Source organism: Carcharhinus amblyrhynchos, chromosome 20, assembly GCF_965287045.1.
Source record: "Carcharhinus amblyrhynchos chromosome 20, sCarAmb.v2.hapA, whole genome shotgun sequence".
Taxonomy (NCBI): Eukaryota; Metazoa; Chordata; class Chondrichthyes; order Carcharhiniformes; family Carcharhinidae; genus Carcharhinus; species Carcharhinus amblyrhynchos.
The window spans coordinates 45,798,428-45,811,413 of NC_137343.1; the positions used below are offsets into that span (position 1 = coordinate 45,798,428).

General features: G+C 45.3%; 1 protein-coding gene across 1 annotated transcript in view; it reads left to right on the plus strand.

Moving 5' to 3' along the window:
- Positions 1 to 12,986, plus strand: part of ppil2 (peptidylprolyl isomerase (cyclophilin)-like 2) — a 324,215-nt gene that overhangs the window by 171,619 nt on the left and 139,610 nt on the right. Inside the window, exon 13 of the mRNA XM_080208513.1 lies at positions 2,606 to 2,695. Coding sequence (XP_080064639.1) covers positions 2,606 to 2,695 — 90 coding nt within the window. The remainder of the gene's footprint in view (positions 1 to 2,605; positions 2,696 to 12,986) is intronic.

Here is a 12,986-nt window from a genome sequence, read left to right on the forward strand (position 1 = left end):
CTTCTCCCAATCCTCTTCTCGCCCACTACTCTTAGCTACTCTAAACGCCTCCGCTTTTAATTTAACACTTCCTTCACCTCCTTCGTTATCCACGGCTTATTACCTCTCCTCCTATGGTCCTTTTTAACCATCGGAATAAATTTCTGCTGAGCACCAAGAAAGATCTCCTTAAAGATCCTCCACTGCTCCTCAGCAGACCTACCTTCCAACGCGCTCCCCCAGTCCACATTCGCCAATTCTTCTCTCATCCTACCGTACTCCCCTCTGTTCAAACAAAGTCAAATCTGTTTCTCTGTTAGTTGTTTAATTTGCCCACCAGCTATCATGACTTGACGTGGCAGGACTGAAGAGCTTTAATTTGATCCATTGGACGAGGGATTGCTTAGTTCTGTCATTTGTTTGCTTCTCCTGCTGTTTGGCATGCAAATTGCCCTGTGTTGTAGCTTCACCAAGTTGATATCACATTTTTAGGTATGCCTGATATTGCTCCTGGCACGCTGTCCTGCACTCTTCATTCAACAAGCATTGATCCTCTGGCTTTATGATTTTGGTAGAGTGAGGGATAGATGGGTTTGATATAATTCTGTGATTGCTTGTGGCCCACAGCGCCTCATAGATCTCTAGTTTTGAGTTACTCGATCTGTTCTAAGCCTATCCCATTTAGCGTTGTAGTGCCATACAACATGGAGGGTATCCTCAATGTGAAGATGAAACTTGGTCTTCACAGCACTGTACAGTTTCATGCCTTTTGTAAAGCTATGTTGATTTGTCTAATCATACTCTGATTTTAAAAGTACATAATTAGGATTCCCCTAATAATAGATTCCAGCACTTTCCCAACCAATGTTAGGGTCACTAGCTTGTTTTCTCTTTCTTAAATAGTAATGTTACATTTGCTCACTTCCAGTCTATTGGAACTGTTTCAAAATCTGGGCAATTTTGGATAATCAGTGCCAATACATCCTGCAGCTATCTCTTTAGGACCTGAGGGTATAGACCATCAGGAGTTTAGTCCTTGAAGTTTAAATCTTAATTTGATTATTTTCCCGTTCATACAGTGTAAAGTATTGTTTCTTGCATGTTATACAGACAGAGCATACCATTCATAGAAAGGGCAAAGAGAGAGTGCAGGATGTAGTGTTACAGTCATAGCTAGGATATAGAGAAAGATCAACTTAATATCAGGTAGGTCCATTCAAAAGTCTGATGACAGTGGGAAGAAGCTGTTTTTCAGTTGGGTGACCTGAGATTTTTGTATCTTTTTTTCTCTTATGGAAGAGAGTATGTCCAGAATGCGTGGGGTCCTTAATTATGCTGGCTGCTTTTCCAAGGCAGCGGGAAGTGTAGACAGAATCATTGGATGGGAGGCTGGTTTGCGTGATGGACTGGGCTTCGTTCATAACCCTTTGTAGTTTCATGCGATCTTGGACAGTGTAGGAGCCATACCAAGCTGTAATACAACCAGAAAGAATGCTTTCTATGGTGCATCTGTAAAAGTTGGTGAGTGTCATAGTAGACATGCCAAACTTCCTTAGCCTCCTGAAAAAGTAGAGATGTTGGTGGGCTTTCTTAACTATAGCATCAGTGTGGAGGAACCAGGACAAGTTGTTGGTGATTTGGACACCTAGAAACTTGAAATGCTTGACCATTTCCATTTTGTCCCCACTGTGCTTCCTGAAGCCAGTGACTCTCCTTTGTTATACTAACATTGTGAGATTATTGTCGTTGCACCAGATTCTCTATCTCTTTCATGTATTCGGCCTATTCATTGTTTGAGATCCAACCCACTACGATGCAAACTTAGAAATCGAGTATAATTTCGCCACAGGCATAGGTGTATAAGGAGTTTCATAAGGGGCTGAAGACACAGCCTTGTGGGGCACCAGTGTTGAAGATAATCATGGAGGAGGTATTGTTGCCTATCCTTACTGACTGTGGTCTATGGGTTAGGAAGACTTAGATCCAGTTACAGAGGGAGGAACCGAGTGCTAAGCTAGAGACTTTGGAGATGAGTTTTATAGGAATGATGGTGTTGAAAGCTGAGCTGTCATCATTAATTGGAGTCTGACGTGTCCTTGTTATCTAATTTCCTCAAGTATTTTAGTCTCTCAGTTCCCTCTATTTCTGGTTTGCAACTTGTGTCTTCCGCTGTGGAGACAGACACACCGGGTGGGATTTTCTGGTCTCCCTGTGGCATGTTCCCTGGCAGTGGATGTGGTTGGCCATTGGCTGTCAGCAGGACCTTTCAGTTCCGTTGATGTCTACGGCACTTTGCATGGTTCACCAGTCCCGCCGACGGGGAACCTGCCACGGAGTCACTTCTTCAGCGGGAACAGGAGATCCTGCCAGCGGAAAGGGCTAGAAAATCCAACCCATTATGTTTTCTCAATGTCTGTCATTTCCTCATTCCCCATAATAATTGGCCCTGTCTCTGCTTTTAAGGGGCCAATGTTTATTGTAGCTGCACACTTCCTTTTTACTTGCACGTAAAAGCTCTTACAATCTGTTTGATATTCCTTGCTAGTTCGTTCTCATTCCATTTTCCCCTTTTTATCAATCTTTAAATGGCAAGAATGTAAGTTTCTTTTCTGTTTGATTTTTATAGACACCAAAGGCATGCGAAAATTTCATCAAACTGTGCAAAAAGGGATATTATGATGGAACAATATTTCACCGATCCATCCGGAACTTCATGGTGGGTCCATTACTACTGCTGACGTGTAAGATGCTCAGTGTGAGATCTGTTTAATATGTCTCCTGTATAACATCACCTGCTGAACTGGAAGAACAATGATCAATGACCTGATTTTTCAAAAAGTATTCAAATACTTTTCATGTACCCAACAGTTTAAAGCAGTCTCTATGTGGTAGGTTTCATTGATGTTACTGAGAGAAAAAAGACAGACCATCTTTCAAAGTAGATTGTGCTTCTTTAAAATCTACTTCACTGAAAGCATTTCATGAGTAGTACTCAAACCGTGTTCAACTTGAGCTGTGTTGTCACACATTACGGTCCAATCAAAAAATCTTTTATTTGCAGAAGAACTCTTCTAAATATTTTAAAAAATAATTTTCCTAGCTCAGAAGTGGTAAAATTGCCCTGGACTTTTAAAGTTAGCTAATTTAGAAATAGAATTTTAAATAATTAATATATGGTTATTCTATAGTCATAATCAAAAAGTATAGTGAACCACCTTTGTCTTCCTTAAGCCTATCTGCTCCCAGACTTTATCATCTCTCAAATAGTTACTTATTGTTCCCTATTGATGCTGCTTTTTTATTCATTCGTGGGACATTGGCTGGCCAGCATTTATTACCCCTCCCTTGTTGCATTAGCTGAGTTTCTGGATTAATATCTAGCGACAATGCCACTAGGCCATCGCCTCCCCTCAACACTCCTCCAGTGAGGGATGGTTTCTTGCAATTTAGGGATAAGGTGCCAGATTGTGTATATAAGATGTAAGCTGCAACTCTGTAAAAATGCTTCAGACTTTTGAAGATTTGGGCCATGCTTTTGTTTGAAATATCTTGAAAATTAATATACTGAATAGAGCATCTCTTTTCAAATTTATAAATATTGTATCCTAGCAGTAATGAAAGAAAAAAGAAAAGCATTTTATGAAATAGCAAGCTTTGGTGATAATGCGATGTATCTTGTTAGTTCAGTAAGTCAGCACAATAATCCTTCTCCTTTGGATGTGGTCTTTTTCCTGCCTCTGACAGGACTAAGTCTGGACCAATCCTGAGGCAATTTTGAACACACGCAATTCAGTCTTACTGAACGCACATCCATAGCATAAAATTGCTCATAATCTAATTTTGCTGAAAGACCATTAAGATAGCTGGATTTCAAATTGTAGCATATACACTTGGGGCATTTAGTGTCAAGGCATATGCTGGTGCTGGGAAGATGGGGAATTATCTGTATCTTGCTGATGTTCTCGTTGAATTGGATGTAGTGGATGTTGCTGAGAATCTTTAAATGCAGCCTTGCCAGCAACATCCACATTGTGACTAGTTTTTAAAATAGTGGAAAAGTGTTCCATTCCCACGTTACCAATTTTGCAAAACAGTTCAGTACATGAAAGATGCTGACCATGTGTTTGTTTTGAAATGTTAAGAATGTTGCTTAAAAAGTACAGAACATTAATATGAAATACTTTGTACATTACAACTGTTTGTAGTCTAAACATTGGCAGTCAAAATTGAAAGATTACAATGATTTATCTGTAAGAATGATGTTGCAGATTCCCAGTATTCCAGTGTTACTGATTTGGTCTGTGGTGGCTACATGACCACATGGTTGCATGGATGAATCAGAACTCCTCAATTTCACCAGCACAACAATGACATATATTAATATTGCTTCTTTAATGGAAGAAAATTTCCCAATGGCCTTCAGAAGAGCAGTTTAAAACAGAGTGTGACACAGACGTTAGATATTAGGTCCAATGGCCAAAAACATGGCCAATGAGGCAGGTTTGGTTTTAAGGGCATCTTAAAAGAGGAAGGTTAGATCAAGAGGAGGAGAAAGAACTCCAGAGCTGTGCCACTGAAGACTTAGCAAACAGTGATGGAGTGATTAAAGTCAGGAATGCTTGAGAAGTCAGAATTAGATGAGCACATACATCTTGGAGGATTTGAGGTTAGAGGAGATTACAAAGACATTGAGGCCATAGGCAGATTTAAATGAAGTTGAAAATTTTAAAATCAATTTTTAAAATGTGATCCAATGTAGGTCAGGAAGCACAGGGTCTGGAGTTGAACAGAACTCAGTGCGAATTAGGACACAGGCAGCAAAATCTTGGATGATCTCAAGTTTATAAGTGTGAGAGACAACCAGAAATGCAGTGAAATAATCAAGTCTATAGGAAAAAAATGCATGATTAAAAGGTTTCAGCGATAGATTAGCTGTGGCAGGGCAAAACCAGAGGTGAAAATGGGCAGTCTCGGTGATGTGGTGAATAAATAGTCTGGTTTAGGCAGTTGCCAGAAAGGGCTTAGGGTTATTGGCTAGGGAACAGAGTTTGAAGCAAGGACCAAAAAATGCGGTTTGAGTCTTCCTGCTGTTTAATTGGAGGAGTTCTGGAGTCCTGGATGGTGGATAGACAATCTGGTAATTCAGCAATAGTGGAATAGTCAAAGGAATGGTGATGAGGTTGAGTTGGGTGTTGTCAGTGTATTTGTGAAAACTAATTCTCTGTTTTTGGTTGTGGTGTAGTATGTAGTTGAGAAATAGGAGCAGGCCAAAGAGATCATACAGGGACATGAGAGGTAACAGTGCAGAACAGCAAGAGAAACCATTGTTGTTGACACTCTGGCTGTGGTTAACTAAATGGAATCAAGCCACCCTACCTAGCTGGACAACACTTGAAGAAGCTTTGGAGCAGGATGGTGTGGTCAGTGTGTGAGACTGCACACAGGTTGAGAAGGACAAGGAGGAATAACTTACCTTTGTCACAGTCAGAGAGGATGTCTGTTGTGATTTAGATCAGAGCCATTTCAGTCCTGTTGCTGGGGGGAAGTCTGATGGAGAGATTCAAACCACTGGGAAAGGTGAACACTGATTTCAGAAGTGACAACACATTCAGGGACTTTGGAAAGGAATGGGAGAATGGAGAGAGAGGAAATTAACGTGTAAGAATGTCGGAGGTAAAGGGCTGGTTTTTTGAGAATGATGATGAGTGCAGATTTAAAGAAGACGGGAACAACACCTGAGGAAAGAGAACTGTTTATGATATTGGCTAATATGGGAGTCAGGAAGGGGAAAGTGGGAATATGGCCCAGGGAGAGGGGGTGGATTTTACAAACGTAATGTATGCAGAATGTATGAGGGGAGACAGGAAAGAAACTAGAAAAAGATGTGACTTCAGGGTAGGAAAGGGGTGTGTAGGGGTGGTGGTGATATTGGAAGTGCAATTATAAATACAGGAGAATACATGCGAATTGGAACCCGATGTTACAGTTCCTATTTTTAAAACATGGGTTAAGTGATATGGGACGATTTTTAATCATAAAACAAAGGCTTACAGAAATCATGAATAAGGCAGTCAAATGAATCCATTCAGTTGAACGTGTTATTTTAATTGGATAGAAATAGGAGAACAAGGTGGGGACATGAATATAATATCCTTCTGCAAAGTGTTTCATTAGATGTTGGGTAAGTATTTCTTTTCACACAAAGTTGCTGCCCTCTGGAAAAGATTGTCAAATTGTGCAGTGAGTTTGGACTCTTTGAAATCCTTCAAAAGGGAAAGGAAAAATTTCAAAGAATATTTCCAGTTATAATGAAAGCTGCAGAGGGGTTTTTTTGGCCAGTAGTTAACAGGAACTCTGCTCTTGCCAAACCCTTGGCTCAGTGAACTGGGAGTTTATCAGATGTCAGTTCACAATTTACATTGAAATATTGCTATCAAATTCAATTTAGATCGCGAGAGATTAAACCCATCAAGCAGCCACATGCTGGGGAATATGGATAGGTCTAAGCAAAATAGCTGAAGTGATAATTTTCTTGATCCAAACATTCTCTCCATAGGCATAACCCTGTACTTCTGATCACGTCATTTTAATTTTTCTACCGTGGTTACACACTGACCTCTTAGTCTTCAGACCCCAGCAGTGTTCCAGTGCTCAAAGTAAGCTTGAAGAACGTCACATCTACTGATTAGGTCTTGCAACTTTTGGGTCTGAACATTGAAAGGGCCATAACCTCTGCCCCGATTTTATTTTCCTTCTTTGTAGGTGTTTATTTTACTCTAATTTTTCGTGAGTTGCTTTTTCCAAACAGCAGCTGTTCATCATGCTACCATTCACATCTCTTCTAGCCACGTTGTTTTGTTTCTTTTAGAAACATAGAAGATGGGAGCAGGAGGAACCCATTTGGCCCTTTGAGCCTGCTCTACCATTCAATACAATCATAGCTGATTGCCCTTTTGACCTTGATCCATTAATTCTTTCCTTTTTGTCATCTAATCTCTTGTCTTCCACCCATCACAGACCTTTTTTCTTGCACTTTTTCCCATCTTCCCCCTTTCACTTGCTTAAAAACAATTACATTTCTAACCGTACACCGAAAGGGCTTCGACCTGAAACGTTAACTTTCTCCACACATGCTGCCTGACTAACTAAGCAATATTTTCTATTCTCGGTACAATTTTGGAGATTGGGATAATACTAAAAATAGAAATATAATAATTAGTGAATGGTACAATAGCACACTCCAGGAAAACACATTTGTGTGAAAAACACAAACTCCTGGAAGGTGCAATTTAATTTGGAATTAGTGTGAAATTATACAATATTGGAAAAACAGCATGAAGAGGCAATATAATCTAATGATACTATTTTTAGGAGAACACCAGAACTATGGTTTCTTGGGATACATATACATAAATTCTTGGGAAACTTGACTTTGTAAACATTGGCATCAAATATAAAAACAAGGAAGCTGCGCTAAAACTTACAAAGATTTGATTAATCCTCAACTGGTGTGTAGTGTATATTTCTGGGAACCACACTTCAGACGAAATGTAGATTAGGTGGATTAGCCATGTTAAAACGCACCGGGTTGCAGGCATAGGGCAGGGAGAGGGAGTGTGAGCGCAGGTTAGATGTTGCTCTTTCGGAGAGAGGGTGCAGAATCAGTGGGCCAGATGGCGGCCTCCTGCGCTGTAGGGATTCTATGGGACTATAGAGGAAGGATAAAAATGTTGAGAGACTTCAAATGCATAAGGATTGGAGAAACTAGAACTGAGCTAATAGAGGTATTCAGAATTCTGAAGGATTTGACAGAATAAGTAACAAAAAACTGTTTCCTCTGGCAAATAGGCTGGTAACCAGAGGTCACCGATTTAAAATAATTGACAAAAGTACGGGAACATAAGAAGTTGTTAAAATCTGGAACATATTACCTGACAGGATAATGGACTGAGATTACATCAAAAATTTCAAAAGGCAATTTGGAATGAACTTGAAGGGTACTAATTTGCAAAATCATGGGGAAACATGGGTGTGGTTCTAAATTGGATAGCTCAAACAGCTAGCACTGGCAGATAAAAATCTCCCCACTGTTGTAAAATTCTTTGATTTAATAAATGCACAATCTCTGAGAGAGCTATCGAGAGAGAAAGTGCACTCATTTAGGTCAAGCCTGACCAATGTGAGAACACTCTGAAGTGAGATGAGTGTATTTAATAAGCTAACAGAGATAGCATTGTTAATTTCTATGGTACTGAATTAAATTCGAGTGAAGTGAAATTTACTATAAATATGGCAATGATCCAGCACTGAAGGAGGCCATTTGGCCCATCATATCAGTGCTGACCTTTTAGTAGAGCTGTCCAATGAATCCCAGTCCCCTATTCTTTCCCTATATTCCTGAGAGCTTTTTCCTTCAATGATTTGTCCAACTTCCTTTTGAATATGACTATCAAACCTGCTTTTACCAGCTATTCAGCAGTGCATTCCAGAGCACAACAGTAAAAAAAAAGTCTCCTCAGATCACCTCTGGTGCTTTGGTAATCAATTTACATCTGTCATCAAACTACTGACCCGTGGCGGCATGGTAGCACAGTGGTTAGCACTGTTGCTTCACAGCTCCAGGGTCCTGGGTTTGATTCCCGGCTCGGGTCACTGTCTGTGTGGAGTTTGCACATTCTCCTTGTGTCTGCGTGGGTTTCCTCCAGGTACTCCGTTCCCTCCCACAGTCCAAAGATGTGCGGGTTAGGTTGATTGGCCATGCTGAGAAATTGCCCCTTAGTGTCCAGGGATGCATAGGTTAGAGGGATTAGTGGGTATAATATGGAGGGATATAGGGGTAGGGCCTGGGTGGGATTGTGTTCAGTGCAGACTCGATGGGCCAAAGGGCCTCTTTCTGCACTGTAGGGTTCTATGATGATGATGATGATCTGGCACTGGTAATAGTTATCCAACAATTCATGATTTTTGTGCCCTATTAGTTCTCCTCCTAAACTTCTCTGTTCTACAGAGGCAACACTAAAATCTCCAGTCTCTCCACATAACCAAAATCCCTAATCCCTGATACTATTCCACAACCCCTTTGCAACCTGTCTAAGAGCTTAACATACTTCCTAAAATGGGAGGTTTTGAACTGAACACACCACTCCAGCTGAGGCAGAATCAGTGCTTATAAATATTTAGCATAATTTTTTTGCTTTTCTACTCCATGCTTCTATTAATAAAGCCAAGGGTCCTTTTGCTTTTTAATAGCCTTCTCAACTTGCCCTGTCACCCTTGAAGATTTTTTACATACATGCAGGTCTCTCTCTCTCTGTTCCTGCAAACCAATTGTAACATTTAGTTCATATTGACTATCTTCCTACTGAGTGTCAAAGTGTCATTTTTTTCATTCGCTATTTGTCTGTAAAATAAAGCTGCTTGTCAATTTCTATTTGACCTCCTCACTAATGTGATGATCAGTCTAACTTTTGGAAGATGGGAGAGCACACTTGATGGTACATCTGAGACTAGAATATAAGAACATAAGAAATAGGAGCAGGAGTAGGCCATCTAGCCCTTCGAGCCTGCCCCGCCATTCAATAAGATCGTGGCTCAGTTCCACATTCCCGCCCTCTCCCCATAACCCTTAATCCCCTCGCTTATCAAAAACCCATCAACCCGCGTCTTAAAAATATTTAGCGAGGCAGCCTCCACCACTTCAACGGGCAGAGAATTCCAGAGATTCACCACCCTTTGAGTGAAGAAGTTCCTCCTCAACTCCGTTCTAAACCGCCCCCCTTTTATCTTGAGGCTGTGCCCCCTAGTCCTACTGTCCTTTCTGAGTGGGAAGAGTCTCTCCACCTCTATCCTATCCATCCCATTCATCATCTTATATGTCTCAATGAGATCTCCCCTCATTCTTCTAAACTCTAACGAGTACAAGCCTAGTTTATTCAGCCTCTCCTCATAGCTCAACCCCCTCAACTCCGGTATCAGCCTAGTAAACTTCCTCTGCACTCCCTCCAAGGCCAAAATATCCTTGCGTAAGTGCGGCGACCAAGCACCACCTCTCTAGTAACAATAATGTCATTGAGACCCTCCAGTCCTACCACCTTTCCATCGCTAACACCCAGCAAATTATTCACGTCCTCCTCCATGAAGACCGAAACAAAAAAGTTATTCAAGACCTCAGCCACTTCCCCATCCCCTACCGCTAAGTCCCCCCTCTCATCCTCTAAGGGTCCAACATTCACCCTAGCCAGCCTCTTCCTTTTTATATATTTATAAAAACTCTTGCTATCCTTTTTTGTATTAAGCGCCAGCCCAGCTTCATAGTTTCTCCTACCCTTCTTTATTAACTTCTGTGTCAATCTTTGTTGACATTTAAACCTCTCCCAATCCTCTTCTCGCCCACTACTCTTAGCTACTCTAAACGCCTCCGCTTTTAATTTAACACTTTCCTTCACCTCCTTCGTTATCCACAGCTTATTACCTCTCCTCCTACGGTCCTTTTTAACCATCGGAATAAATTTCTGCTGAGCACCAAGAAAGATCTCCTTAAAGATCCTCCACTGCTCCTCAGCAGACCTACCTTCCAACGCGCTCCCCCAGTCAACATTCGCCAATTCTTCTCTCATCCTACCGTACTCCCCTCTGTTCAAACAAAGGACGCGTGTCCGGGAACCCACTTTCTCCTCCTCCATCTGCACCAGAAACTCCACCATACAATGATCACTCTCCCCAAGACGATCCTTCACCACAAGGTCCCTAATTCTACCCGCCTCATTACATAACACCAGATCCAAGATAGCTCGCTCCCTCGTCGGCTCCAACACACACTGTTCGAGGAAACTATCCTGGCAGCATTCCAAGAACTCCTCCTCGAGCCTACTGCGTCCAACATGGGTCAACCAATCAATATGTAGATTGAAATCCCCCATAACTATCACCGTTCCATTCCTGCACGCCGCACTTATTTGCACGTTAACAGCCCGCCCCACCTCCAGATCATTATTTGGGGGCCTATAGACGACACCCACCAGCGTCTTCCTTCCTTTGCTGTTCCTAATCTCCACCCACAACGATACCACGTTCTGCTCTTTGGTTCCTATATCATCCCTTGCTACCACCCTGATGCTATCCTTAATCAGCAGAGCTACACCCCCCCCCCGTTTCATCCCGCCTATCCTTCCTAAACACTTGATACCCCTGGACATTCAGCTCCCAGTCCCTGTCACCTTGCAGCCACGTCTCTGTAATGGCCACCAGATCATATCCATTTGTGCTGATCTGTGCCACCAGCTCATCCACTTTATTCCTCCACTCCCCACTCTCCTTCCTCCGCTCCCCACCCTCCTTCCTCCGCTCCCCACCCTCCTTCCTCCGCTCCCCACCCTCCTTCCTCCGCTCCCCACCCTCCTTCCTCCGCTCCCCACCCTCCTTCCTCCGCTCCCCACCCTCCTTCCTCCGCTCCCCACCCTCCTTCCTCCGCTCCCCACCCTCCTTCCTCCGCTCCCCACCCTCCTTCCTCCGCTCCCCACCCTCCTTCCTCCGCTCCCCACCCTCCTTCCTCCGCTCCCCACCCTCCTTCCTCCGCTCCCCACCCTCCTTCCTCCGCTCCCCACCCTCCTTCCTCCGCTCCCCACCCTCCTTCCTCCGCTCCCCACCCTCCTTCCTCCGCTCCCCACCCTCCTTCCTCCGCTCCCCACCCTCCTTCCTCCGCTCCCCACCCTCCTTCCTCCGCTCCCCACCCTCCTTCCTCCGCTCCCCACCCTCCTTCCTCCGCTCCCCACCCTCCTTCCTCCGCTCCCCACCCTCCTTCCTCCGCTCCCCACCCTCCTTCCTCCGCTCCCCACCCTCCTTCCTCCGCTCCCCACCCTCCTTCCTCCGCTCCCCACCCTCCTTCCTCCGCTCCCCACCCTCCTTCCTCCGCTCCCCACCCTCCTTCCTCCGCTCCCCACCCTCCTTCCTCCGCTCCCCACCCTCCTTCCTCCGCTCCCCACCCTCCTTCCTCCGCTCCCCACCCTCCTTCCTCCGCTCCCCACCCTCCTTCCTCCGCTCCCCACCCTCCTTCCTCCGCTCCCCACCCTCCTTCCTCCGCTCCCCACCCTCCTTCCTCCGCTCCCCACCCTCCTTCCTCCGCTCCCCACCCTCCTTCCTCCGCTCCCCACCCTCCTTCCTCCGCTCCCCACCCTCCTTCCTCCGCTCCCCACCCTCCTTCCTCCGCTCCCCACCCTCCTTCCTCCGCTCCCCACCCTCCTTCCTCCGCTCCCCACCCTCCTTCCTCCGCTCCCCACCCTCCTTCCTCCGCTCCCCACCCTCCTTCCTCCGCTCCCCACCCTCCTTCCTCCGCTCCCCACCCTCCTTCCTCCGCTCCCCACCCTCCTTCCTCCGCTCCCCACCCTCCTTCCTCCGCTCCCCACCCTCCTTCCTCCGCTCCCCACCCTCCTTCCTCCGCTCCCCACCCCCCTTCCTCCGCTCCCCACCCCCCTTCCTCCGCTCCCCACCCCCCTTCCTCCGCTCCCCACCCCCCTTCCTCCGCTCCCCACCCCCCTTCCTCCGCTCCCCACCCCCCTTCCTCCGCTCCCCACCCCCCTTCCTCCGCTCCCCACCCCCCTTCCTCCGCTCCCCACCCCCCTTCCTCCGCTCCCCACCCCCCTTCCTCCGCTCCCCACCCCCCTTCCTCCGCTCCCCACCCCCCTTCCTCCGCTCCCCACCCCCCTTCCTCCGCTCCCCACCCCCCTTCCTCCGCTCAGCAGCCCCCTCTTGTTCCTGACCCTTAGAGTTCGCCAGTCTAGGGGAGGTGGATGTCACTTGCACCCCATTGACAATGGCACCCTCTCCCCCCCCCCCCCCCCCCGATGAGCCTCAGTGTCTGTAGCTCAGAGGCCAGCTCATCTACCTTGAGCTGGAGCTCCTCCAGCAACCTGCACTTACTGCAGACATGGTAACTGGGAAGGACCCTGGGGTCCACCAGCTCCCACATCATACAGAAACAACACATCCCATGCCCCTCCATTATTCACTGT